The sequence below is a fragment of the Gigantopelta aegis genome, chromosome 8, assembly GCF_016097555.1.
Source record: "Gigantopelta aegis isolate Gae_Host chromosome 8, Gae_host_genome, whole genome shotgun sequence".
Lineage (NCBI taxonomy): Eukaryota > Metazoa > Mollusca > Gastropoda > Neomphalida > Peltospiridae > Gigantopelta > Gigantopelta aegis.
The window spans coordinates 49,559,604-49,585,863 of record NC_054706.1 but is presented as its reverse complement, the minus strand read 5'-3'; the positions used below and the strand labels follow the sequence as shown (position 1 = coordinate 49,585,863).

Below are 26,260 nucleotides of genomic sequence, written 5' to 3'. Positions count from 1 at the left end.
ACATTTCTATTTCACTGAAGAGTCAGACGTCTATTTCACTGAAGAACCAGACTTCTCTTTCACAGACGAACCAGACTTCTATTTCACAGAAGAACCAGACTTCTATTTCACTGAAGAGCCAGACTTCTCTTTCACAGACGAACCAGACTTCTATTTCACTGAAGAACCAGACTTCTATTTCACAGAAGAACCACATTTCTATTTCACAGCCAGACTTCTCTTTCACAGATTCTACATTTCTATTTCAATGAAGAGTCAGAATCTATTTCACAAGAAGAGCCTGGACGTCTATTTCACCGAAGAGCCAGACATCTATGTCTAAGCTGACGAAAGACTTCTATTCACTGAAGAACCAGACTTCTATTTCACAGAAGATTCTACATTTCTATTTCACTGAAGAGTCAAGAGCCTGAACCTGAAGCCAGCTATCTATTCACTGATGCGCCAGCCTTCTATTTCACTGAAGAGAGCCAAGACTTCTATTTCACTGAAGAGCCCGAAATCACTGAAGAGGGCCCGAAATAGAATTCACTGAAGAGCCCGACTTCTATTTCACTGAATAACCTTTGTATTTTTTTCCATTTCACAGCGAAAATGAAACCATGATGAACCAGGAAGCACTTTATTAATCTACAACCGTTTGTTGTTGTAAAACATATGATTATTTAACACCTTGTCGCCGAAACACAACACACACACCACACACACACACACTTAGAGAGAGGAGAGAGAGAGAGGAGAGGGAGGAGACGGGAGGGCGAGAGAGAAGAGCGACTGAGTGATGGAGAGAGAGGAGATGAGAGAGAGAGAGAGAGAGAGGGAAGGAGAGAGAGCGAGAGGATGAGAGAGGAGAGAAGAAGAGATCAGAGAGAAAGAGAGAGGGAGGGAGGGCGGGGGGAGAAAAAAGGGGCGAGGCGAGAGAGGAGAAAGGAGAGTGAAGAAGGAAGGGATGACACCCAAAGAGAGTTAAAGCTTGTTTTTGTTCAACGGCGCCACTAGAGCACATGGATTAAATAATCATCGGCTTATTGAATGTCAACACATGTGATAATTCTTGTTTATAGCCTTTAGAAGTGGAAAGAGAGACACATGCTACCACCTTAAGACCAGAGAAACATACGCGTACAGGCAGGGAAGAGGAGTAGAGGGGGCAGCTTGCCCCCGTTAATGCTGGAGCACAAACCTCAAATTGCGGGCACAATTGTCTTAACATGATACTTTTGAACATGGATTTCCATCATTTCACCTTCAAAATAATACTCCATGTACAAATGCGTAGGAAGGAAGGCATCGTTTACTAAACCCGTATAGCTGTTTGCTAGTAATGCTAATTTATGAATAAATTGGTAAGCAAGATTCGGGCTTTTTTGTTAATTCGGGCAAAAAAGTCCACCTGCCTCCGCACAATGGGAGCCCGTATACGCCTAATAAGAAGAGAGAGAGAGAGCGAGAGAGAGAGGAGAGAGAGAGAAGACGAGAGAGCCAGAGCGATGAGAGAGAGGAGAGAGGAGGAGAGAGATGAGAGAGAGAGAGAGACAGGACAGAACAGAGAGAGAGAGACAGACAGAGGATGGAGAGAGAGGGGTGGGTGGATTGAAGAAATCAATTATCCGGCTGCCCGCTGGATTAGGATTACTCCTTACAGCACAATACGGAATATAAAGAGCTAACTCATACCATCGTCCACGAAGCATTGGCTTGGTTCCACCGAAATAAAGTCCACAAAGGGAATATTATGAATCCTTGCGGACCTTTCGCCTATTAAGTTAAGATATTTAGAAACAGAGGAATAAACTTCTTTCTATTAATAGCAAAACATAATTAAACAAACTCCAATATACCGGTATCAAACGCTACAGTAACAATTACAGGTGCCAAACAAATGCATCGAACAATTTGAGCCATATTCTAGAAGCTTAATCCCGGCGGATTTCCCTAATAATATGTAAACATATAGTGTTCGGTGACTTGCCTAAAGGACATTCCCACACAAACGATACAGTTTACAGATTTTTTTTTATTAGTTCAGTGAATTAATAAGAAAGATATTTGATCTAATCAGTGGCTATTTGGAGGTGATGTTTTTTTTTATTGAGTAATGACATGAAATTCTCTTGTTAAAGCTCGGAACGATCAGCTGGACACGGTGGTTTTTGTTTTTGTTTTGTTTGTTTTGTTTTTTTTTAGGGTTTTTTTTTTTTGTTTGTCTTTTATCATATGACATTCCTTTCACGTTAGTCTTAACAAAGAGAAGGTGGATGCAAAGGAGGAGGTGGGAGAAAATTTAAAAAAAGAGAATGAAAAAAGAAGAAATACAAAAGGAGACAGAACTAGAAAAAAAAAAAGCAAACCGAAATAGAAGAAAAACGAAGAATTAGAAAACGAAGAATTAGAAAAACGAAGAATAAAACATTTGGAAAGAAGAACAAAAGAAAAAGAGGGGGATGCGAAATTTTAGCTCATAAACCCTCCAGCCCTCCCCTTATTGATATTGATATGTAGGGGAAGGCTAGAGGAAACTTTATGTAATGTTTTGACAATCGTCGACAACCAAAATGGTCGCAAGCTACTGTGTCTAAAATATAATGTTTTCCTAACATTAAACGTACCTGTTGCTAGCAGGACCAACGCTACACGAAAACAAATTCGACGCCCCTATGCGAAACGATCCTGCGGTGTACTTTATTGTAGGAGGGGCTTAATGCGCGGTCGGTTTAGTATCCATCTACGACTGGTGTAACAAAGGCTGTGGTATGTACTATCCTGTCTGTGGGGTGGTGCATATAAATGTTCCCTTGCTGCTTGTGACGGTACATGCTCTTAATTTCTTTTCGCCTGTGGCGATATTAATTGTTTTAGAGGGCCGTGTGCAGTCCAATATGCACTTAAGCCCAGGTGGCCAGTAGTTACGTAATACCTACGCGAGTGCGGTTTTTACAACCGTGATTTTGGCGACTAGGCGTCATTAAGTCTGACCATCTGAGAAAAAAAATACCGCTTGGTTACTGTGGAAATATACACATCATAAGATTCGGTTCCGCGTCCTGTCTCCGGACCAGTCTGGGATTTTATAATAAATAGCTAGGGTTTTAGAGATATCGGGGAGAAACATAGGAAGGCTTCCAGGGATCGCTGCCCGTCCGGACTGGTAAATAATTTTATTTCTGCTCTGTGTATAACCTTGATGTGATTGATGTGACTTTAAATATTTTAATACTGTATTTACCAATATTATTTAGACGGTGCTGCCGGTCATCTGACGCAGTATACTGTAGGCTCACCGTTCTGATATATATATATATAAAGCTTATCCAGTCATCCTAGAGGACCTAGGTAAACTGTAGGTTATTGTCTTTATTGTGATAGGTACCAGTATTAATTCTGTGTTACAAGGTTACTGAATGAGTAGTTAAGGGCTAATTAAAAATTAACCAGTTAGGAATAGAGTTGTAATTCCTTTATTAATTAAGTTCTCCTGGAAGCGTTTCTCAATTATCACACGTTATTGAACGAGTAGTAAGGGTTAATTGAAAATTAACCAGTTAGGAATAGAGTTGTAATTCCTTTATTAATTAAGTTCTCCTGGAAGCGTTTCTCAATTATCACACGTGTGGGTGTTGTGTCACGGTGAAGTGATTAGCATATTGTGTAAACTAGACACCTAGAGATTAACTAATTAAGTGATCAGTTCTGGGTTGTTATTATTTGTTGTTGTTAAGTAACTACTGCGGCAGTACATTTGTCAGCGTAGGTTAATACAGATTCCAAAGTGTATTGTGTTTTTGTTGTGTTTTCTAGTGAACTAAACGTGCTATAATAATATATACTTTATATAAGATCTTATCTCTGATCATACCTAGACGAGCCAGCGGGTATAACCGCCCGTTACAGAGAGATCTAATAGATATACAATTAGGAGAGATATTTGGACAATCGTGTTTCATTCAGTTACGGGTATTATAGGATCCCCGTGACACTGCTAATCGAAAAAGTGGCGACAGCCGGTTTCCTCTCTCTATATCTGTGTTGTCCTTAACCATATGTCTGACGCCATATAACCATAAATAAAATGTGTTGAGTGCGTCGTTAAATAAAACCTTTCCTTCCTTATTGTGATGACGTAGAGTAGCAACACGTTAACAACATGTACGTTTAATGTCATGACTACTAAAGCTCTGTGGCATCAGATTTAGAAGAAAAAAAAGTGTATTTTAGACACAGTAGCTTGCGACCATCCTCTAGCCTTCTCCTACATATCGCTACATATCAACATAAATAAGGGGCTGGCTGGAGGTGACTCGAACTAGCGAAATTTAAGAAGAAAGATTAAAAGAAAGAAACAAATAACATAGCGTAGGACAAATAATAATAATAATAATAATAATAATAAGGTGGACGGAAAGGAACAGACGAAAACGAATTAAGTAAGAAAAAATATACAATAAGAAAACTATTCATTCTCAGGAATTCGATGCTGTCAAAATGACAAGTCAAGTTAAAAAAAAAGAAAAAAAAAAAGAAACAAAAACAACAAAAAACAGAAAAAAGAAAAACAAAAAAGAAAAAAAAAGTCCATCGTGTAGGCCCTATGCAGTAACAGTCAGTTTACACAAGAAAGAAATAAACGTTTTATTTAACGACGCACTCAACACATTTTATTTACGGTTATATGGCGTCAGACATATGGTTAAGGACCACACAGATATCGAGAGAGGAAACCCGCTGTCGCCACTTCATGGGCTAATCTTTTCGATTAGCAGCAAGGGATCTTTTATATGCACAGACAGGATAGTACATACCACGGACCTTTGTTACACCAGTTGTGGAGCACTGGCTGGAGCGAGAAATAGCCCAATGGGTCCACCGACGAGTATCGATCTCAGACCGACCGCGCATCGAGCGAGCACCTTACCACTGGGCTAGGTCCCGCCCACAGTGTACACAGCGAAAGGTTTAGAAATGTGTTTGCCGATCCACACGACATTGCTAAGATCGCGCTTTAATCTTTGAACAAACGACGCTATTCTTATTTTGACAAGTCCACTTAGAACATGACGTGTATGGACTGTGATAGACATGTTGGGTTGTCTTTTTCACTGGCAATCTCAATTATAGTATTAGGCATATTTATATCTAATGTCAATATTTGTTGCAGCTTACAAGTATAAGTTAAGGTGCGTTGTCACACGCAGACTTGTCGGAACGATTTGTTGTTTGAGAGCTGATGGCTAGTTTATGGGGCAACAGAACTTGCGCATGCTATCATAAGTGTGGACAGTCTTCCGGTATCTAGTGTGTAGATAAATACATTATGATTTGTGGACTATCACAATATGTTATCGTAGTCTACGAATCGTTATTACAAGTTACTCTGCAAGTGCGCACCTTTATTTATAATACCAATGCACACATTTGAAATTCAGTTCTGTGGTTTACAAAAAAAAATGAGAGAGAGAGAGAGAGAGAGAGAGAGAGAGAGAGAGAGAGAGAGAGAGAGAGAGAGAGAGAGAGAGAGAGAGAGAGAGAGAGAGAGAGAGAGAGAGAGAGAGAGGGGGGGGGGGGGGTGGGGGGAATAGCATTGAATAATACACCATAGTTTATAAGACATTGCTTTTGCGAGTCAGTCAGATGTACGCGAGAATATTTTGCTACCTCGTTTGCTACTTGGCAGCTAGCCAAAAGAAAGCTTTCATACGCACTTCGTCACCGACATGATAACACACACCACTGTCGTTAACACTACCCATAGTGGAACATTGGTTGCAGCGTGATAATATAATAATAATTCAGAGGATCCATTGAAATAAATTAATCTCCAGCTCATGGCATAACAGGATGTCGATTCTAAGTTACGACCGCATACATCGCTGTATACGTTCTGTGTCCATTATTAGTATTATTAATAAAGCATATTGTCACCGTACTCTAGCCTAAGCACTGCACACACACATATTCAGATACCTTTTATACCAGTGTGTGGGGATTTCATTAGAGTACAGCAGCGGTTGGAACAAAACATGTGCTTATCTTTGCGATTATGCATTTAGACCGGCCTCGGTGGCGCAGCGGTTAAGCCATCGGACTACAGGCTGGTAGGTACAAGGTTCGCAGCCCGGTAGCGTCCCCAACCCAGAGCGAGTTCTTAAGGGCTCAGTGGGTAAGTGCAAGGTCACTACACCCTCTTCTCACTCACTAACCACTAACCAACTAACAACTAACCCACTGTCCTGGACAGACAGCCCAGATAGCTGAAGTGTGTGCCCAGGATAGCGTGCTTGAACCTTAATTGGATATAAGCACGAAAATAAGTTGAAATGAATGAATATGCATTTAGGTGAACGTCGACAATACACGATGAACCGGTACTTCTCGGTATCTCATTGTCAATCATCCAAGGACACTTCAATTGAAACTCCGTTACCCAGAAGGCAAACGGAAATGAGAACCCTGGAACTACGGATAATCCAATAACTCGTTAAACACGCATACTAACTATGATTTGAAAAGCTCTTTCTGGATCTCGGATACGCCTGTCATCAGCACAAACGAAGTGAATGGGAGGTAAACAAAGGAAACGATAGTTTGTTTTAATTAGACTCGAGCGCCTTTGGTTTTATTTATCTGTTGATATTAGGTGCAAACATAAAGCAATTGATGAACCTTGTTTCTAGAATTAATATATATACAGAACTTCACATACGTTGTTTTCGCTTCCTATTTATTGCACGAGTTTATTTTGCGCAAGAATATATACCACGAGACTGCGTAGCGGTCTCGTGCTATGTTCTTTGGCAAAATAAACGAGTGCAATAATTAGGAAGCGAAAACAACGTATGTGAAGTTCTGTATTTATTACATACCTTCTTTTATGTTTTATAAAAACGGTTTTTAATTTAACGTCATAACAACACTTTGCTAAATTTATGATCAAAACTCCTTTCATGGATTTGCTTAACGTTAAGAATCATACTCTGCGGCAGCCTTGTCACTTGTGTAATGTTTCAAATACGATGTGACGTAATTTGTAAATCATATATGACGTCAGTAAATAAAAGGCGCTAACTGCAGTAAAAATAAAAAGGGAATTCCCGATTTAAAAGTTTCGGTCCAGATTGCTCGTATGTGTAATAGAAAATAAATTTATTACACGGTTTGAAATGTCTTTATCACTATAGTAAGATTGAATAGGTGTGTAATAAAATATATTATTATAAGACAAAACCCAGTCTCTACATCTAAGTCATTTCTTGTGATCTAAATAAAGCTATAACTCGTACATATAGGACTAGACTATTTATTTAGATTGATGCGTTAACTATAGTTATATAATATGGCATGGTATGAATATATGTATAGAACGGTGTATTGGGTGTACACCACCAAATAAAATCTCATAGACGACAATAGAAACATATGTAGCTAGAACTGCTACACGCAGGGATTCAATCGACATATACATCATGGATATAAATATTACCACCCCTCACACTTAACGTGAACCCCCCCCCCCCCCCAAAAAAAAAAAAAAAAAACCCACAAAAAACAAACAAAACAAAACAACCCTAAACAGATGTGGGTTAAGCTGCTCGTTTGATACATAACGTGTATGACTACTCTAGCCCCGCACAAAGATTATGACACTATTGACATTAATTCAAATTAAATTACAAGAATTTACTGGCTAGACGAAACAACATTTTATCAAAACAAACACCAATGTGCAGGGCTAATAGCCTGTAATGGGGGGGGGGGGGGGGGGGGGGGGGGGAGAGAAAACGTTGGGTGTACCTCCAACCTTGACTCACTCGGTGAGTGGAGCTTCGGCGCTATTGTTTTTTTGTTTTGTTTTTTTGTAACTGCAGACTGATGCAAATGGCACGGCTCGTGGTGTGTGTAGTTTTGTGTGTTTGCGTGTTTGTGTTTGTGCGTGCGTGCGTGTATATATGCATGTATGTGTATATATGTGTGTAATGCACACTAGTTATATAAAATGATGCTATCATCCATCAGCCAACTCACCAGAACATCCGGAAAAGAACTCGTAAACTGTGGCTAACACACTGTTAAACTTCGTTTTCTTCTGCCCATCGAGGTACCTGGCATTTCGTAGCTCAAACAGCTTCAAGAAATTCCCCACGAAATTGTCCGTGGAAAAAGCATCACCGTGGAGAATCTGCTCATTAAAAACCTGTACATTGACCCATTCCTCAACCACCTCGTCCATCGTCCGGTTGACGATTTTACCAGAATCCCTCACAGGTATCCCGAACAACGAGGAAAGAGTCTGCGACAACGTACTGTGTATGGTGCTAAACAAAGAGTGCAGAATAGCCTTAGCTTTTGCCAGGTTCTTCTGACACATAATCCTTGTAGGCAGAACATCCATCAACACTTCCACGCACTCTTCGTTACGACTGGCAGGGGTGCTCGCAGTCGGGAAGGATGAAAAGGACACATCGAGATGCAGATTCTTGGACACCAGTGAGAAGAGTTCTGTGTGGACGAGCGTGTGGATGATGATGTATCTCTTGAGAAGGTATCTAGGCGTGATCTCCAGCAGGTCCTGGAGCTGGGTCTTCAGGTATATGTCGCAGAATGTCGTCTGCGCGAGGCTGCCCACGCCCAGGATGTTCTGCAGGAGTTCGTCCCAGCGGATCATGTAGCCCCCGTAGTTGGTCTTCAGGTACTGGATCGCTGTGAACCGCATGTTTTGGCACGGCTGGTCAGCCATTTCCGAATCTGCGTCATACAGTAGCTGGAATATTAGGGACACCAAATCAAATACACATTTTTTAAAAAGTAACATAAATGTATTGCAATACTTACTCTTTGCAAAAAATAATAGATGATAGTAATGCTCTATTTGTTCTATCATAATGTCCTGAACGAAAGAGCTGGCGTAAGTGGAGACCTGCGCCCATGACAGGCGTGTGCTACCACAGTTTGTTCTGAATATGCACGTTAAACCTGATTTTTGTTGTAAAAGGGAACGAAAAAACAATTAGTCTGTTCAAGCTGGTGTTTTTTATAATCAGAGTCCAATAGATATTTACACACAAGCACACCCGTGCATAACTGTCGTGTGTTTTGCTCATAGATCAGCCTCTCTCTGGGACCAGAGTATCTTTTCTGCTTCATCTGGAGCTATGGGTAGGTGAAATTGGCGTAAGTAGACGGATATCTCCCTTAAAACTAGGGTATGTCCCTTTAATAATATCTGGCTTTAGAAATAATCCCTGACAACAAAGATTCCTCTTCAGTTCCAATACTAACATACCGAATAACAAACGAAACACGGATATTTTAATATTGTATGTTCAAGACATTCGTCAAACAAAACTGTCAAGATGGGTCTAAAATATTCACCAGACATTGATCATTTTTATAGACACAGAAACTAATGAGATTTTAAACACATTAAAGACAAACTGCATTAATATTCGTGGTTCTTTTGTTGTTCAGTATACACGGGAGCCAATACAACTGCCGTTATCGTAGAACCGTAAACGGGTCTCTGTGGCGTAGTAGCTAAACATGTTTGTGTTTTACGACTGATAGTTAATGAGTTCATGTCCCAGTACTGGCTTCAATTCAGAGTTAACTAACAGCTCAGTGGGGACATTTAAGCCCGATTCAACATAATCGTTCTCTCACCAACCACTATTAGCCACGGTTCTGGATATTCACCGGCCTCGGTGGCGCAGTGGTTAAGCCATCGGACTACAGGCTGGTAGGTACAGGGTTCGCAGACCGATACTCCAACCCAGAGCGAGTTCTTAAGAGAGTAAGTGTAAGGCCACTACACCCACTCTCTTCTCTCCCACTAATCAACTAACAACTAACGCACTGTCTGACAGACAGCCCAGATAGGTAAGATGTGTCCCCAGGACAGCGTGCTTGAACCTTAATTGGATATAGCACGAACATAAGTTGAAATTAATAAATGATTGAAATCTGGACAGTCAGCATAGTTAGCTGAGATGTGTGTCCAAGAAAGCGTACCTGGACGACACGTGAATATAACAACAACAAAACAAAAAAACGAAAATAAATAAACATAATGCAGAGAGGATTAAATAATAATATTAAAGGGACAGTCAACTCAAACAAGAGCCTTATGTGTTGGAAAGATGCATACCCGGACCACCAACACAAACTGACACTTTAACAAATGAAAAACACGTAATTTTAGAGTTAATAATAATAAAAAAAATACATGATTATTCCTGCTAACTGGGGGCAGCCATTTTGTTTTGTTTTTGTGACGTCCGATTGTGTAGCTTGGGGCGAAGTGACGTCAGCTCCGTCAAACTCCTCTAAGCACAGTGTAAACAAACGCTTTAATTTACCTGACTTGTAAAACAACATAAATGACTTGATGGTATAATAAACTATTTAACTAAATATATTTCAATTTGCATCAATTGAACGAAATGGAGTTTTTTCCTCTTTAAAAAAATCCAGAGAAAACATACTTATTATTAGGCCTATTGGTAGGGTACGTTCGAGCAAAAACGACCACTGACAATACCCAAGTGATACTTTTCTTTTCTTTGGGACTACGTACTAGTAATTGGTCAGCTTTGTGATTTTAGATGGGAAAGTCTACTTAATTAAGGGTTTTACATAATTACTTACAGTAATAAAGCAGGACGGCTGATAATATCCATTACGATTAGAGGGATGTCCGCGCGGCTATCAAACAATACCTTGTGATCTTAATAAAAGAGGCACGTCTTTTTAGTGTGTCTAGACACAGTGCCTGGGGACCGTCTAAATATACACCTGCCAATCAGAAAATACCAATTAACCAAGAAAACGCTCCGATTATTATTTCAGTACGTGGGTTATACAAAACATAATACAGTTATTTAAACATTTTGACAATGATGGCTTATTATGTATTTGGAAAATAATATATACGTGTTGCCGGCTTACTGGGGTGGATATTATTACAGAACACTGTGATGCATCCGCAAAATCAGGTATGTTTCGTTTCTTCACTTCGAAGACTAATTCCTGACGTGACACGTTAGGTATTACGTAAACACCAGCTCGCCAGAGGGCGTATTCATTGGGATGGTACAAAATGGCTGCGCCCGTTATATATACTAGCCATCACATTTAAGCATTTTATTAATTAACTATACGATTATACTTGTTGACATTCAGCAATAATGTGCATTATATATCATTGAATATGCATATCAGGCCAAATGCCGTAATTGTCCCTTCCTTTAATGAAATCCTATACACTGTACAGAGTAGCGCTGATTCGGTGATCATAGCTGTATAAACATTGAAATGTGCTTGTGCAGAGATGTGAGTTGTCAATGATATACGAGATTTTGTAATTTAGATTAAACTGTAAAAAAAAACACAAATCACAACACTCTATTTCAATCAAACAGTTTAATATGCACCGACAATCTCTTGACCATCTTCAGGAAGTGGAACGAGATCAATGCCGCAAAGATAACACGTGTGTGTGTTTTAAGGAGATAAGGACGAATATGTTTCCCCAGCTAACTGTTACACACGCCCGCCATGAACGGAAACCGTTATCCAAGTATCCATCCCGACCTCCCATATTTCCCTTTATGGCGGACAATGTTGTCAATTTCTCAATAAATTGCCCCCAACTAATCATCATTTATTACAAATCATTGGCCATTTAAAGACCGTTATTGATCTTGGCCTTCAGCGTGATGATTAATTATGTACTTCGATTATAATTAACCCTTGTCTCATCTCGGCCGCTTGCTCCCCATAGATAAGGGAGGTAATCGATGGTCGAGAGAAATGGTGCATATTGTTCGGCCATCGGGAGATTGGGCAGCGTCCATTGGTAATTGAGACCTCTTCCGTGCCGTTCGTTTCCGGATTTCAAAATTAGCTCTGCACAAATAAATCACCGTAAGAAGAAACGGGTTTTGATATCCCCCAAATAACGAGACTAAACTACGGTATTTTCGTTTTCAAACGATCGAGTTACTCTCTAGACGTGCTCTATTCATTGCGGTGTCTAAACGTTGATCAAAATTATCTGATAGCGGCAGTGGAATATTTATTAGATTATTAATGTTTAGTTTATGTACGTATATCTGTAATATTAGTGATGCAGTTTCAAATATAGCAGAAACCAGTTTTTAAAGATGCATTCTTACACTCCGTATGATTTATCAATTTTCATTATGGGGTCTAAGCGCTGATCAAAATTATCTGCTAGTAGCAGTGGAATATTTATTAGATTATGATTTTGTAGTTTATGTACTTATACTTATACTATTACTGATTCAATTTCAAATATAAAAGAAGACAGTTTTGAAACATGCATTCTTACACTCGATATGATTTATCAATTTTCATTATGGGGTCTAAACGCTGATCAAAATTATCTGATAGCAGCAGTGGAATATTTATTATATTATTATTTTGTAGTTTATGTACTTATATTTATACTTATACTTATACTTATACTGTTAGTGATGCAATTTCAAATAGAGCAGAAGACAGTTTTGAAAGATGCATTTTTACACTCCATATGAGTTATCAATTTTATTTTGCAAAGAATCGTCATCTAATTCCATTATTTGTCAACGATCATCATGAACCATATCACCAGCAATGAGTCGACATCTTGCAATAGCCACGATCTGTATATGGCCATGATCTAGCAGTAGCATATCACCAGCAACGACTTGGCATCTTGCAATAGCCACGATCTGTATATGGTCATGATCTAGCAGTAGCATATCACCAGCAGTGACTTGACATCTTGCAATAGCCACGATCTGTATATGGTCATGATCTAGCAGTAGCATATCATCAGCAATGACTTGACATCTTTTAATAGCCACGATCTGTATATGGTCATGATCTAGCAGTAGCATATCATCAGCAATGACTTGACATCTTGCAATAGCCACGATCTGTATATGTTCATGATCTAGCAGTAGCATATCATCAGCAATGACTTGACATCTTGCAATAGCCACGATCTGTATATGGCCATGATCTAGCAGTAGCATATCACCAGCAATGACTTGGCATCTTGCAATAGCCACGATCTGTATATGGTCATGATCTAGCAGTAGCATATCACCAGCAGTGACTTGACATCTTGCAATAGCCACGATCTGTATATGGTCATGATCTAGCAGTAGCATATCATGTAGCGATGGCTTGACATCTTGCAATAGCCACGATCTGTATATGGTCATGATCTAGCAGTAGCATATCACCAGCAATGACTTGGCATCTTGCAATAGCCACGATCTGTATATGGTCATGATCTAGCAGCAGCATATCACCAGCAATGACTTGGCATCCTGCAATAGCCACGATCTGTATATGGTCATGATCTAGCAGTAGCATATCATCAGCAATGACTTGACATCTTGCAATAGCCACGGTCTGTATATGGTCATGATCTAGCAGTAGCATATCATCAGAAATGACTTGGCATCTTGCAATAGCCACGATCTGTATATGGTCATGATCTAGCAGTAGCATATCATCAGCAATGACTTGACATCTTTTAATAGCCACGATCTGTATATGGTCATGATCTAGCAGTAGCATATCATCAGCAATGACTTGACATCTTGCAATAGCCACGATCTGTATATGGTCATGATCTAGCAGTAGCATATCATCAGCAATGACTTGGCATCTTGCAATAGCCACGATCTGTATATGGTCATGATCTAGCAGTAGCATATCACCAGCAGTGACTTGACATCTTGCAATAGCCACGATCTGTATATGGTCATGATCTAGCAGTAGCATATCATGTAGCGATGGCTTGACATCTTGCAATAGCCACGATCTGTATATGGTCATGATCTAGCAGTAGCATATCACCAGCAATGACTTGGCATCTTGCAATAGCCACGATCTGTATATGGTCATGATCTAGCAGCAGCATATCACCAGCAATGACTTGGCATCCTGCAATAGCCACGATCTGTATATGGTCATGATCTAGCAGTAGCATATCATCAGCAATGACTTGGCATCCTGCAATAGCCACGATCTGTATATGGTCATGATCTAGCAGTAGCATATCATCAGCAATGACTTGGCATCTTGCAATAGCCACGATCTGTATATGGTCATGATCTAGCAGTAGCATATCATCAGCAATGACTTGACATCTTTTAATAGCCACGATCTGTATATGGTCATGATCTAGCAGTAGCATATCATCAGCAATGACTTGACATCTTGCAATAGCCACGATCTGTATATGCTCATGATCTAGCAGTAGCATATCATCAGCAATGACTTGGCATCTTGCAATAGCCACGATCTGTATATGGTCATGATCTAGCAGTAGCATATCATCAGCAATGACTTGACATCTTTTAATAGCCACGATCTGTATATGGTCATGATCTAGCAGTAGCATATCATCAGCAATGACTTGACATCTTGCAATAGCCACGATCTGTATATGTTCATGATCTAGCAGTAGCATATCATTAGCAATGACTTGACATCTTGCAATAGCCACGATCTGTATATGGCCATGATCTAGCAGTAGCATATCACCAGCAATGACTTGACATCTTGCAATAGCCACGATCTGTATATGGCCATGATCTAGCAGCAGCATATCATGTAGCGATGTCAAATGATATGACAGTTACGTATTACGTAAAGTGACTCGTCGTCAGTGAGTGATCTATCGAATGGTAATGGTGCAAGTCTGGCAATGAACCCTTGAAACCAATCAATCATATGACAGTTAAGGTACCAATCAATCCATGGCCTGACAATGTCTCGTCTAGATCTGTTTAACGAACTTGATTGTTCCACACACTACCAACAAGCGTCTGATTGCTTAGTGGTTAGGCTACAATCTTGAAGACTTGTGGCTTTTGGGTTCGCTTCCCAATACCGGCTCCAACACGCTAATATATTAATGTTAATGGTACAATAAGGAGGTAACGTGTCTCTAACTAACCACAAACCATTCTATCTCACACTGGCACACATTTTAATTTAGCCAATTTACAGATAAGTAGATTATTTCCTTTCAAAATATTAAAATATTGTTAATATAGGTAGTACTGTACCAAATAAAATACCATAGGCGACCATGTTAACGTTTGTGTTTAAAAACACTATATGCAATATATCAACCAAACTATGACCCATAAATATCAGTACTACAACTCCTACCTCAAAGTATTAACAGAAGAAAATGGTACCTTCCGTGGCTCATTTTTGATATAATCAGATTTTTTTTTTACAGCACCTCTAGTTTCGAAAACAAATTAGTACTTTTTTTAGAGGTACCCCAAACATGTTTCAATCACAAGGCTACTTGCCACAGTGGCACTAGATCAAATAAAATTGCATTCATGTTTAGCACAGATGAAACGTTTTTTTTTTTTTTACAACCAACACCCTCACATTTATAACCAATCACAGGACTTGTTGTGTTATCTTCTCTATCAAAGGTGCACTTCGAACTTTGACCCAGCCGGAAGTTATTTGGTTTAGTGCTACCTATAAGGGATATTTTATTAGCCATAGAATAAATCTTACAGTCACTTTGTATACAAAACAAAATCGCAATTGGCTAATTTGACAATGGACAGAGTAAGCTCTGACATTAACCTTTTTTACTGAACAGACACGTCAGATAGCTGATATGTGTATGCACGATAGCATGCCTGAAATGTAACTGGATATAAACTAAACATTAACTGTGAATTAACTGTGAATTAACTGTGGAGTATTTTACATGGTTCCCAACCAGGGCCCCGTTCCACGAAGTGATCTTAGCCCTAATGTGCCTAAGGTAATCTTAGGGCTAAGGTCGCTTCGTGGAACGGGGCCCAGGTCCCAGTGATATAATTGTAACGTTTACAGTTTGAACTTAAATAATTTATCCTGGCAATTCTACGATCGACGCTTCAGTTTAAAGTTGGAAGCCTACTTCTGAATAGTGAGATTACAGGACAGGACCTGTGATCCTTTTTTATTTTATTTTTTTGTCACATTAATGTTTGCCATTGTAACCAAAATCTGATATAGAGTTTGTATCTGATCTGTCAGTGCCACACCCCCCCCACCCCCCCCCACCCCCACCCCCCACCCCCCACACCCCCCACACACACATAATCCCAACGTCGTTCCTACTTACGAGCTTGGGTTATCAGAAGTCGAGTTATATTCTTTCTACTGCGTTTGGTCCTAAAACATAACTGACCACAGCTTTGAGGGTTTCTTTTTCCACATGGTTTAGAAAGATAAAGGCGATGTGTTTTAAGTAAAATCAGAGCATTTATGGGCAAATGAAATATAGAAGATATCACATGTAAATATAGCGCCGGCGTTAACAGCCTGGTGTTCCCGAAACATCAATATTTGTTTGTAATCAGGACGGACTGAGGGGGACTATTAAAGGCACAGTCCCTAGTTTCAACCCGTGTACATTTATACACAGTTGAGTTGATCTATAAACCTGTGACATATTTTGATAAAGTTACAACAAGAATCCGTGACGTTGAAACGGTGAAATACCCTTAAAAACAGACTAGAATTCGACTCCTTAACCATTACTTCTCAGACGCACATGCGTTTTTAAAAAATATGAAAAATGCATTTTGTGATATTAAAAACACCAGGATGACCAGAAACACTTCGGTTGTACGGAAATGGATAATCTAAACAATTAAATCTACGTAATGTAGCAGTTCAATTATCAAGACCAGCTCTAATAGTAAAAGATATGCCTCCGTGTTTAAAACCTAGTGTCTGTCGCTTTAAGGACCTATAGCGGGCTCATGCCAAGTTTAGCTGAAATTGATTATCTGAAGTGCAGGCAGTTGTACTTTATTAGCTTAACTGTGGCATTGCCTGAACTGTTTCAACATAATTCACATCCATTAACAGAAAACGTCGACAGATGGACTTTAACACACCGACATAGACGATACCATTCCATTTGCAGCAATAGCATCTATGGATATTTATATAGATGTCTCCTTGGCTTAGAAATAAGTATCGAGACGTTTGATATACCGGTACAAGACATCGGCCTCGGAGGTTTAGCTATGAGAATTAAGACACCTGCCCCCCCCCCCCCCCCTCCGTATTTTACAGGGGTTTCCCAAGACGAATATGGCGTAGGGGGCCACTACGCCTTAGGTGTGTAAGTAAGCGCTTTGTCATCATATAAGGGCTTTAAATAAATTGCCTCTACCTTTTAATTGGCTATATTTGACAATCAACTGTTGGTTGTAACGACTTTTAAAACTTTACAGTACACAGGTATTCACACGTCTAACAGGTGAAACATGTCCTTCGTACTTAATTAGGTACAGGGCCCTCGGCACCCTTTCGTTTAACAACAGTCGATTACTAATTGTCATAGACAACCAAGCTCGCACTGAAAATGTAAGCGCTTTAAAAATATCCTGGGGAAAGGTCTGTTTTAGTCGCACAATATATATTACAGAATAAACACAAAACCGTCCACCTGTCAAGGATCTTTAAATTCTGTTTTCAAAAGCAACGGGGTTTGTCTCATCTCTATTAAAAATTCCTGGATCCGCGCCTGGTCCTGATTAAACAAAATTGCTGAGATGTCTGCCCTGGACAGCGTGATTGAACCCTAATTTGATATAGGCATGCAAATAAATTGAAATCGATGAATGAATGAAGTGGAGCATTGTGTGGAAAGTGAAGCAACTCAGTGAATCTACTGATATTGGTTTCGGGCGGCCCATCTTAGGATGGGCCGCCCGAAACCAATATCAGTAGATTCACTGACCTAATACTCTGACCTATTTCTGGACCCTTGTACTGATTATGTAGTCTGGGGCGGAACGTCGCCCGCTGTTAAAGCGCTCGTTTGATGCACGATCGGTCTGGGATCGATCCTCGTTGGTGGGCCCATCGGGCTATTTCTCGATCCAGCCAGTGCACCACGACTGGTATATCAAAGACCGTGGCATTCTGCCTGTGGGTTAGTGCATATAAAGTGGCAAGAGCGGGTTTTCTGTCTCAATATCTGTGTAGTCCTTAACCATATGTCCGACGCCATATAACCGTGAATAAAATGTGTTGAGTGCGTCGTTAAGTAAACAATTTCCATTCTTGATTATGCAGTGTTCACACCTTTAAGTGTATGCATTTCGCGTAAGCACTCTGGTTGTGAAACACTAGCTGGAATGAATCCCACCCAGACTCAATGGGTAGGTGTACAGACAGTCCAAATACCTGGGGTATGTGTCCAGGACAGCGTGCTTGGATCATAATTGGATATAAGCACGAAAATAATTACAAATGAATGAATTAACGAAAGAAGATGGAATGAAAACCAAATCTTGACAATGAGATCCGAAAGGTCAAATCTAAAACAAGACATCTTACAGACGTCTTACAGCAAATGGAACGAGACGTAGTCCAGTGGTAAAGCGCTCGCCTCGTCTAATGCGAGGTCGGTTTAAGATCGATTCCCGTCGGTGTCCTCATTGGTATATCAAAGACCGTGGTATGTGCTATCCTCTCTGTGGGATACTGCTTAAAAAATATCTCTTTTTACTAATGGAAAAATGTAGCGATATTCCTCTCCATGAATATATGTCAAAACTAACAAATATTTGACATCAAATAACCGATGATTAATAAATCAATGTGCCCTAGTGCTGTCGTTAAAGAAAGCAAACATTAACTCTTTTATTTAAAAAACTAACTGTAAAACACTACCTGGATACATAATTACCCCCCTCCCCCACCAAGTCTCGACAATGAGATCCGAAAAAGGGTCCAATCTAAAACACGGCATCTTGGAGACGTCTTACAACAAACCGGCTTCGGTGGCGTCGTGGCAGGCCATCGGTCTACAGGCTGGTAGGTACTGGGTTCGGATCCCAGTCGAGGCATGGGATTTTTAATCCAGTTACCGACTCCAAACCCTGAGTGAGTGCTCCGCAAGGCTCAATGGGTAGGTGTAAACCACTTGCACCGACCAGTGATCCATAACTGGTTCAACAAAGGCCATGGTTTGTGCTATCCTGCCTGTGGGAAACGCAAATAAAAGATCCCTTGCTGCTAATCGGAAGAGTAGCCCATGTAGTGGCGACAGCGGGTTTCCTCTCACAATCTGTGTGGTCCTTAACCATATGTCTGACGCCATATAACCGTAAATAAAATGTGTTGAGTGCGTCGTTAAATAAAACACTCCTTTCTTTCTTTCTTACAACAAAGAAACGCCCTGTCCACGACCCAGCGATCTAGCGCAAACAAAGGTTGCACGGTGCAAGACGAAACTACCCTAACTGGTAAATTGTTGGGTTTGCCCACGGAAGGAAAAATCAATGCCGCGATAAGGCCCCAATCTGCGAACACGATGCAGCCGAATTACACGTTCCTGGCGCACACATTTGTCAATCACTCTCGCCCAGATCGATCGATCGATAACAATACGGTTCACCAAGTGACTGTGTCTGGATTTATTTAATAATTGGTAACAGTTACCCGAGCACTTGTTTCACTTTTTCTCAAGTAAAAAAGCCTGAATATGAGGTTGGCTCACATCAGAGCGATTCTCTTTGGCGATAATGTTAACATTTCCTGTACCAATATTGATATACCGGTAGGCACCGTACTGATCCACAGATGTAATAATGCGTAACACCCTTCCGATTATGGTTTCTCGCAAGAAAATCACCATATCCCTTTGTTTTAATAACCGACCTCGGTGGTGTCGTGGTTAAGTCATCGGACATAATAAGGCTGGTAGGTACAGGGTTCGCAGCCCGGTACCGGCTCTCACCCAGAGCGAGTTTTAACGACTCGATGGGTAGGTGTAAGACCACTACACCCTCTTCTCTCTCACTAACCACTAACAACTAACCAACTGTCCAATTGTCTCTGTTTTAAATGTTTGTGGCGGTAGTTTTAACGACCACTACACCCTCTTCTCTCTCACTAACCACTAACAACTAACCAACTGTCCAATTGTCTCTGTTTTAAATGTTTGTGGCGGTAGTTTTAACGACCCAGTGAGTAGGTGTAAGACCACTACACCCTCTTCTCTCTCACTAACCACTAACAACTAACCAACTGTCCAATTGTCTCTGTTTTAAATGTTTGTGGCGGTTGTTTTAACGACCCAGTGAGTAGGTGTAAGACCACTACACCCTCTTCTCTCTCACTAACCACTAACAACTAACCAACTGTCCAATTGTCTCTGTTTTAAATGTTTGTGGCGGTTGTTTTAACGACCCAGTGAGTAGGTGTAAGACCACTACACCCTCTTCTCTCTCACTAACCACTAACAACTAACCAACTGTCCAATTGTCTCTGTTTTAAATGTTTGTGGCGGTTGTTTTAACGACCCAGTGAGTAGGTGTAAGACCACTACACCCTCTTCTCTCTCACTAACCACTAACAACTAACCAACTGTCCAATTGTCTCTGTTTTAAATGTTTGTGGCGGTTGTTTTAACGACCCAGTGAGTAGGTGTAAGACCACTACACCCTCTTCTCTCTCACTAACCACTAACAACTAACCAACTGTCCAATTGTCTCTGTTTTAAATGTTTGTGGCGGTTGTTTTAACGACCCAGTGAGTAGGTGTAAGACCACTACACCCTCTTCTCTCTCACTAACCACTAACAACTAACCAACTGTCCAATTGTCTCTGTTTTAAATGTTTGTGGCAGTTGTTTTAACGACCCAGTGAGTAGGTGTAAGACCACTACACCCTCTTCTCTCTCACTAACCACTAACAACTAACCAACTGTCCAATTGTCTCTGTCTTAAATGTTTGTGGCGGTTGTTTTAACGACCCAGTGAGTAGGTGTAAGACCACTACACCCTCTTCTCTCTCACTAACCACTAACAACTAACCAACTGTCCAATTGTCTCTGTTTTAAATGTTTGTGGCGGTTGTTTTAACGACTCAGTGAGTAGGTGTAAGACCACTACACCCTCTTCTCTCTCACTAACCACTAACAACTAACCAACTGTCCAATTGTCTCTGTTTTAAATGTTTGTGGCGGTTGTTTTAACGACCCAGTGAGTAGGTGTAAGACCACTACACCCTCTTCTCTCTCACTAACCACTAACAACTAACCAACTGTCCAATTGTCTCTGTTTTAAATGTTTGTGGCGGTAGTTTTAACGACCCAGTGAGTAGGTGTAAGACCACTACACCCTCTTCTCTCTCACTAACCACTAACAACTAACCAACTGTCCAATTGTCTCTGTTTTAAATGTTTGTGGCGGTTGTTTTAACGACCCAGTGAGTAGGTGTACGACCACTACACCCTCTTCTCTCTCACTAACCACTAACAACTAACCAACTGTCCAATTGTCTCTGTTTTAAATGTTTGTGGCGGTAGTTTTAACGACCCAGTGAGTAGGTGTAAGACCACTACACCCTCTTCTCTCTCACTAACCACTAACAACTAACCAACTGTCCAATTGTCTCTGTTTTAAATGTTTGTGGCGGTTGTTTTAACGACCCAGTGAGTAGGTGTAAGACCACTACACCCTCTTCTCTCTCACTAACCACTAACAACTAACCAACTGTCCAATTGTCTCTGTTTTAAATGTTTGTGGCGGTTGTTTTAACGACCCAGTGAGTAGGTGTAAGACCACTACACCCTCTTCTCTCTCACTAACCACTAACAACTAACCAACTGTCCAATTGTCTCTGTTTTAAATGTTTGTGGCGGTTGTTTTAACGACCCAGTGAGTAGGTGTAAGACCACTACACCCTCTTCTCTCTCACTAACCACTAACAACTAACCAACTGTCCAATTGTCTCTGTTTTAAATGTTTGTGGCGGTTGTTTTAACGACCCAGTGAGTAGGTGTAAGACCACTACACCCTCTTCTCTCTCACTAACCACTAACAACTAACCAACTGTCCAATTGTCTCTGTTTTAAATGTTTGTGGCGGTTGTTTTAACGACCCAGTGAGTAGGTGTAAGACCACTACACCCTCTTCTCTCTCACTAACCACTAACAACTAACCAACTGTCCAATTGTCTCTGTTTTAAATGTTTGTGGCGGTTGTTTTAACGACCCAGTGAGTAGGTGTAAGACCACTACACCCTCTTCTCTCTCACTAACCACTAACAACTAACCAACTGTCCAATTGTCTCTGTTTTAAATGTTTGTGGCGGTTGTTTTAACGACCCAGTGAGTAGGTGTAAGACCACTACACCCTCTTCTCTCTCACTAACCACTAACAACTAACCAACTGTCCAATTGTCTCTGTTTTAAATGTTTGTGGCGGTTGTTTTAACGACCCAGTGAGTAGGTGTAAGACCACTACACCCTCTTCTCTCTCACTAACCACTAACAACTAACCAACTGTCCAATTGTCTCTGTTTTAAATGTTTGTGGCGGTTGTTTTAACGACCCAGTGAGTAGGGGTAAGACCACTACACCCTCTTCTCTCTCACTAACCACTAACAACTAACCAACTGTCCAATTGTCTCTGTTTTAAATGTTTGTGGCGGTTGTTTTAACGACCCAGTGAGTAGGTGTAAGACCACTACACCCTCTTCTCTCTCACTAACCACTAACAATTAACAAACTGTTCAATTGTCTGTGTTTTAAATGTTTGTGGCGGTTGTTTTAACGACCCAGTGAGTAGGTGTAAGACCACTACACCCTCTTCTCTCTCACTAACCACTAACAACTAACCAACTGTCCAATTGTCTCTGTTTTAAATGTTTGTGGCGGTTGTTTTAACGACCCAGTGAGTAGGTGTAAGACCACTACACCCTCTTCTCTCTCACTAACCACTAACAATTAACAAACTGTTCAATTGTCTGTGTTTTAAATGTTTGTGGCGGTTGTTTTAACGACTCAGTGAGTAGGTGTAAGACCACTACACCCTCTTCTCTCTCACTAGCCACTAACAACTAACCAACTGTCCAATTGTCTCTGTTTTAAATGTTTGTGGCGGTTGTTTTAACGACCCAGTGAGTAGGTGTAAGACCACTACACCCTCTTCTCTCTCACTAACCACTAACAACTAACCAACTGTCCAATTGTCTCTGTTTTAAATGTTTGTGGCGGTTGTTTTAACGACCCAGTGAGTAGGTGTAAGACCACTACACCCTCTTCTCTCTCACTAACCACTAACAACTAACCAACTGTCCAATTGTCTCTGTTTTAAATGTTTGTGGCGGTTGTTTTAACGACCCAGTGAATAGGTGTAAGACCACTACACCCTCTTCTCTCTCACTAACCACTAACAATTAACCAACTGTCCAATTGTCCCTGTTTTAAATGTTTGTGGCGGTTGTTTTAACGACTCAGTGAGTAGGTGTAAGACCACTACACCCTCTTCTCTCTCACTAACCACTAACAACTAACCAACTGTCCAATTGTCTCTGTTTTAAATGTTTGTGGCGGTTGTTTTAACGACCCAGTGAGTAGGTGTAAGACCACTACACCCTCTTCTCTCTCACTAACCACTAACAACTAACCAACTGTCCAATTGTCTCTGTTTTAAATGTTTGTGGCGGTTGTTTTAACGACTCAGTGAGTAGGTGTAAGACCACTACACCCTCTTCTCTCTCACTAACCACTAACAAGTAACCAACTGTCCAATTGTCTCTGTTTTAAATGTTTGTGGCGGTTGTTTTAACGACCCAGTGAGTAGGTGTAAGACCACTACACCCTCTTCTCTCTCACTAACCACTAACAACTAACCAACTGTCCAATTGTCTCTGTTTTAAATGTTTGTGGCGGTTGTTTTAACGACCCAGTAAGTAGGTGTAAGACCACTACACCCTCTTCTCTCTCACTAACCACTAACAACTAACCAACTGTACAATTGTCTCTGTTTTAAATGTTTGTGGCGGTTGTTTTAACGACTCAGTGAGTAGGTGTAAGACCACTACACCCTCTTCTCTCTCACTAACCACTAACAACTAACCAACTGTCCAATTGTCTCTGTTTTAAATGTTTGTGGCGGTTGTTTTAACGACCCAGTGAGTAGGTGTAAGACCACTACACCCTCTTCTCTCTCACTAACCACTAACAACTAACCAACTGTCCAATTGTCTCTGTTTTAAATGTTTGTGGCGGTTGTTTTAACGACTCAGTGAGTAGGTGTAAGACCACTACACCCTCTTCTCTCTCACTAACCACTAACAACTAACCAACTGTCCAATTGTCTCTGTTTTAAATGTTTGTGGCGGTTGTTTTAACGACCCAGTGAGTAGGTGTAAGACCACTACACCCTCTTCTCTCTCACTAACCACTAACAACTAACCAACTGTCCAATTGTCTCTGTTTTAAATGTTTGTGGCGGTTGTTTTAACGACCCAGTGAGTAGGTGTAAGACCACTACACCCTCTTCTCTCTCACTAACCGCTAACAATTAACAATTAACCCACTGTCCTGGACAGATAGCTGAAGTGTGTGTGCCCAGGACAGCGTGTTTGAACCTTAATTGGATATAAGCACGAATATAAATTCAAATAAATCCCAAGAAAATGGTGATAATTTGCATTTACCAAATCTGAAACAACCGCTATACTTCAAAGATTACAAATGCTACCGTACGCATTGTATACGAGGAAGGTACAATGCTGCTGCCACATTAGCTATTCTTTTTTGACCAAACAGCAAGATGTATTTTATTATCACTCTGGACCTGGAATGTTTTATTTTGGTTTTTAACGTCACATTAAATTTTTTTAATCAAATGACATAAGATGTCAAACATTTGCTAATTTTGACTCATAGTCATAAGTGGAAACTCGCCTCATTTTTTTCATTAGCAGCTTTTGTATGGATTATTTTCACAAACAGGACAGCAAACACCAAGGCCTTTGATATAACAGTCGTGGAACACTAGTCGGGGCGGGGAAAAAAAACCCAATGAGATAATGGATCCACTGAAGTGGTTCGATCCTTTGACGCAAACACCTCAGGCGAACGCTTTATCGACTAAGCTAGATCTCGCGCCATGTCATTGCAATGTTCATGTCTTTATAGAACGTTTTAAAAAAAGGACTGATTTTAGCGTCATTACTGTATCACAGCTTTCAGCAAATATTCTACGGGCCGTGAATTACGATTATTTATGTGAACGAATGTTCTCATTCCGAATAGAAAAAAACACCACTGAGCTATAGTCATCATATCAAAGCGTGGACCTGGGTGCCCCCCCCCCCCCCCCCCCCACCACCACCATCTTTGCCCACCATCTGCTTCTTAAGGTGCTGTTGAACGGCCCATTCTCTGAATATTATGTCTTCTAACATCCCTAAAATAAATTCAACTTGGGGGCTTGGTATTTTGTAAAATTTCAGATCTTTACGCTTGCTTTTACCGCCCACCCCCTTTCAAAAGTCTTCGATCCGTCAATGATACCATGCAGAAGGACAGATTCATTAAAAAAGCTATTCCATTGAAGGCTTAATAACTTTGACTTTTTAGAATATTAACTGCATAAATCCATTTACTGAATATTGCAATGTCAAACGTGACACGTAAACCCAAGGGGTTGAAAACATGACAGAAAGCAAAACCAACAGCGAAAAAAAAAAAAAGAAAGAGAGAAAAAACCCTCTTTGACTCTTTGTCCCATGCCATTTATCATTCCATGCTTCACACGAGCCAGCAAGAAGCATTGGAATATTTGTCTGGCAGCCGCAGTCAGAAAGTCACTCTTCACAATTTAATCCATCTACGACTCCGGGGTCGGTGAAAATTAATCTTGCTATGAAAATTAAATTAAACCTGTTACGCTATTAGCGTGAATGAAGTGTACCTTGTTGAGCTCCAGTTCAAACACAAACACCTCGTCGAGCGCTCGCCGCACTCGGGCGTCGATTTCCACATCGATAACACTCGACACATACTGCAGGAGGAAGTCGTGGTACGCGCCCAGGACCTGTACAAACGAAACGAGCAGACGATAAATCTAGGGAAGGATTCCAAACATTAATCGTAGGCGCCAGACTTACGTGCGCATGCATTTGACAAGAAAGAGTCTTTTAAAATCTGATTATAGATGTTTTAAATCCAATATATAGTTCCATTAGGGATGTATTACTCTTTTAAATTGAGTTTTTTGGGGGTGTTTTTTTTAAAAGATGGTTTGCTTGTGTTGAAGAAGATGGCATGTGTCTAATGCACTTATGATATATTCCATCAGTTCAAATCAAGTACGCTTTTAGATTTTATATTAAATGTCATATTGATAATGTGTGTATGAGTGCGTGCGTGCGTGCGTGTGTGCGTGCGTGCGTGCGTGTG

General features: G+C 40.5%; 1 protein-coding gene across 1 annotated transcript in view; it reads right to left on the bottom strand.

Annotated features, from left to right (window-relative positions):
- Positions 1-26,260, bottom strand: part of LOC121379441 (neprilysin-1-like) — a 125,530-nt gene that overhangs the window by 16,657 nt on the left and 82,613 nt on the right. Inside the window, exons 7-8 of the mRNA XM_041508082.1 lie at positions 25,773-25,895; positions 8,020-8,755 (exon numbers count right to left, since the gene is read on the bottom strand). Coding sequence (XP_041364016.1) covers positions 8,020-8,755; positions 25,773-25,895 — 859 coding nt within the window. The remainder of the gene's footprint in view (positions 1-8,019; positions 8,756-25,772; positions 25,896-26,260) is intronic.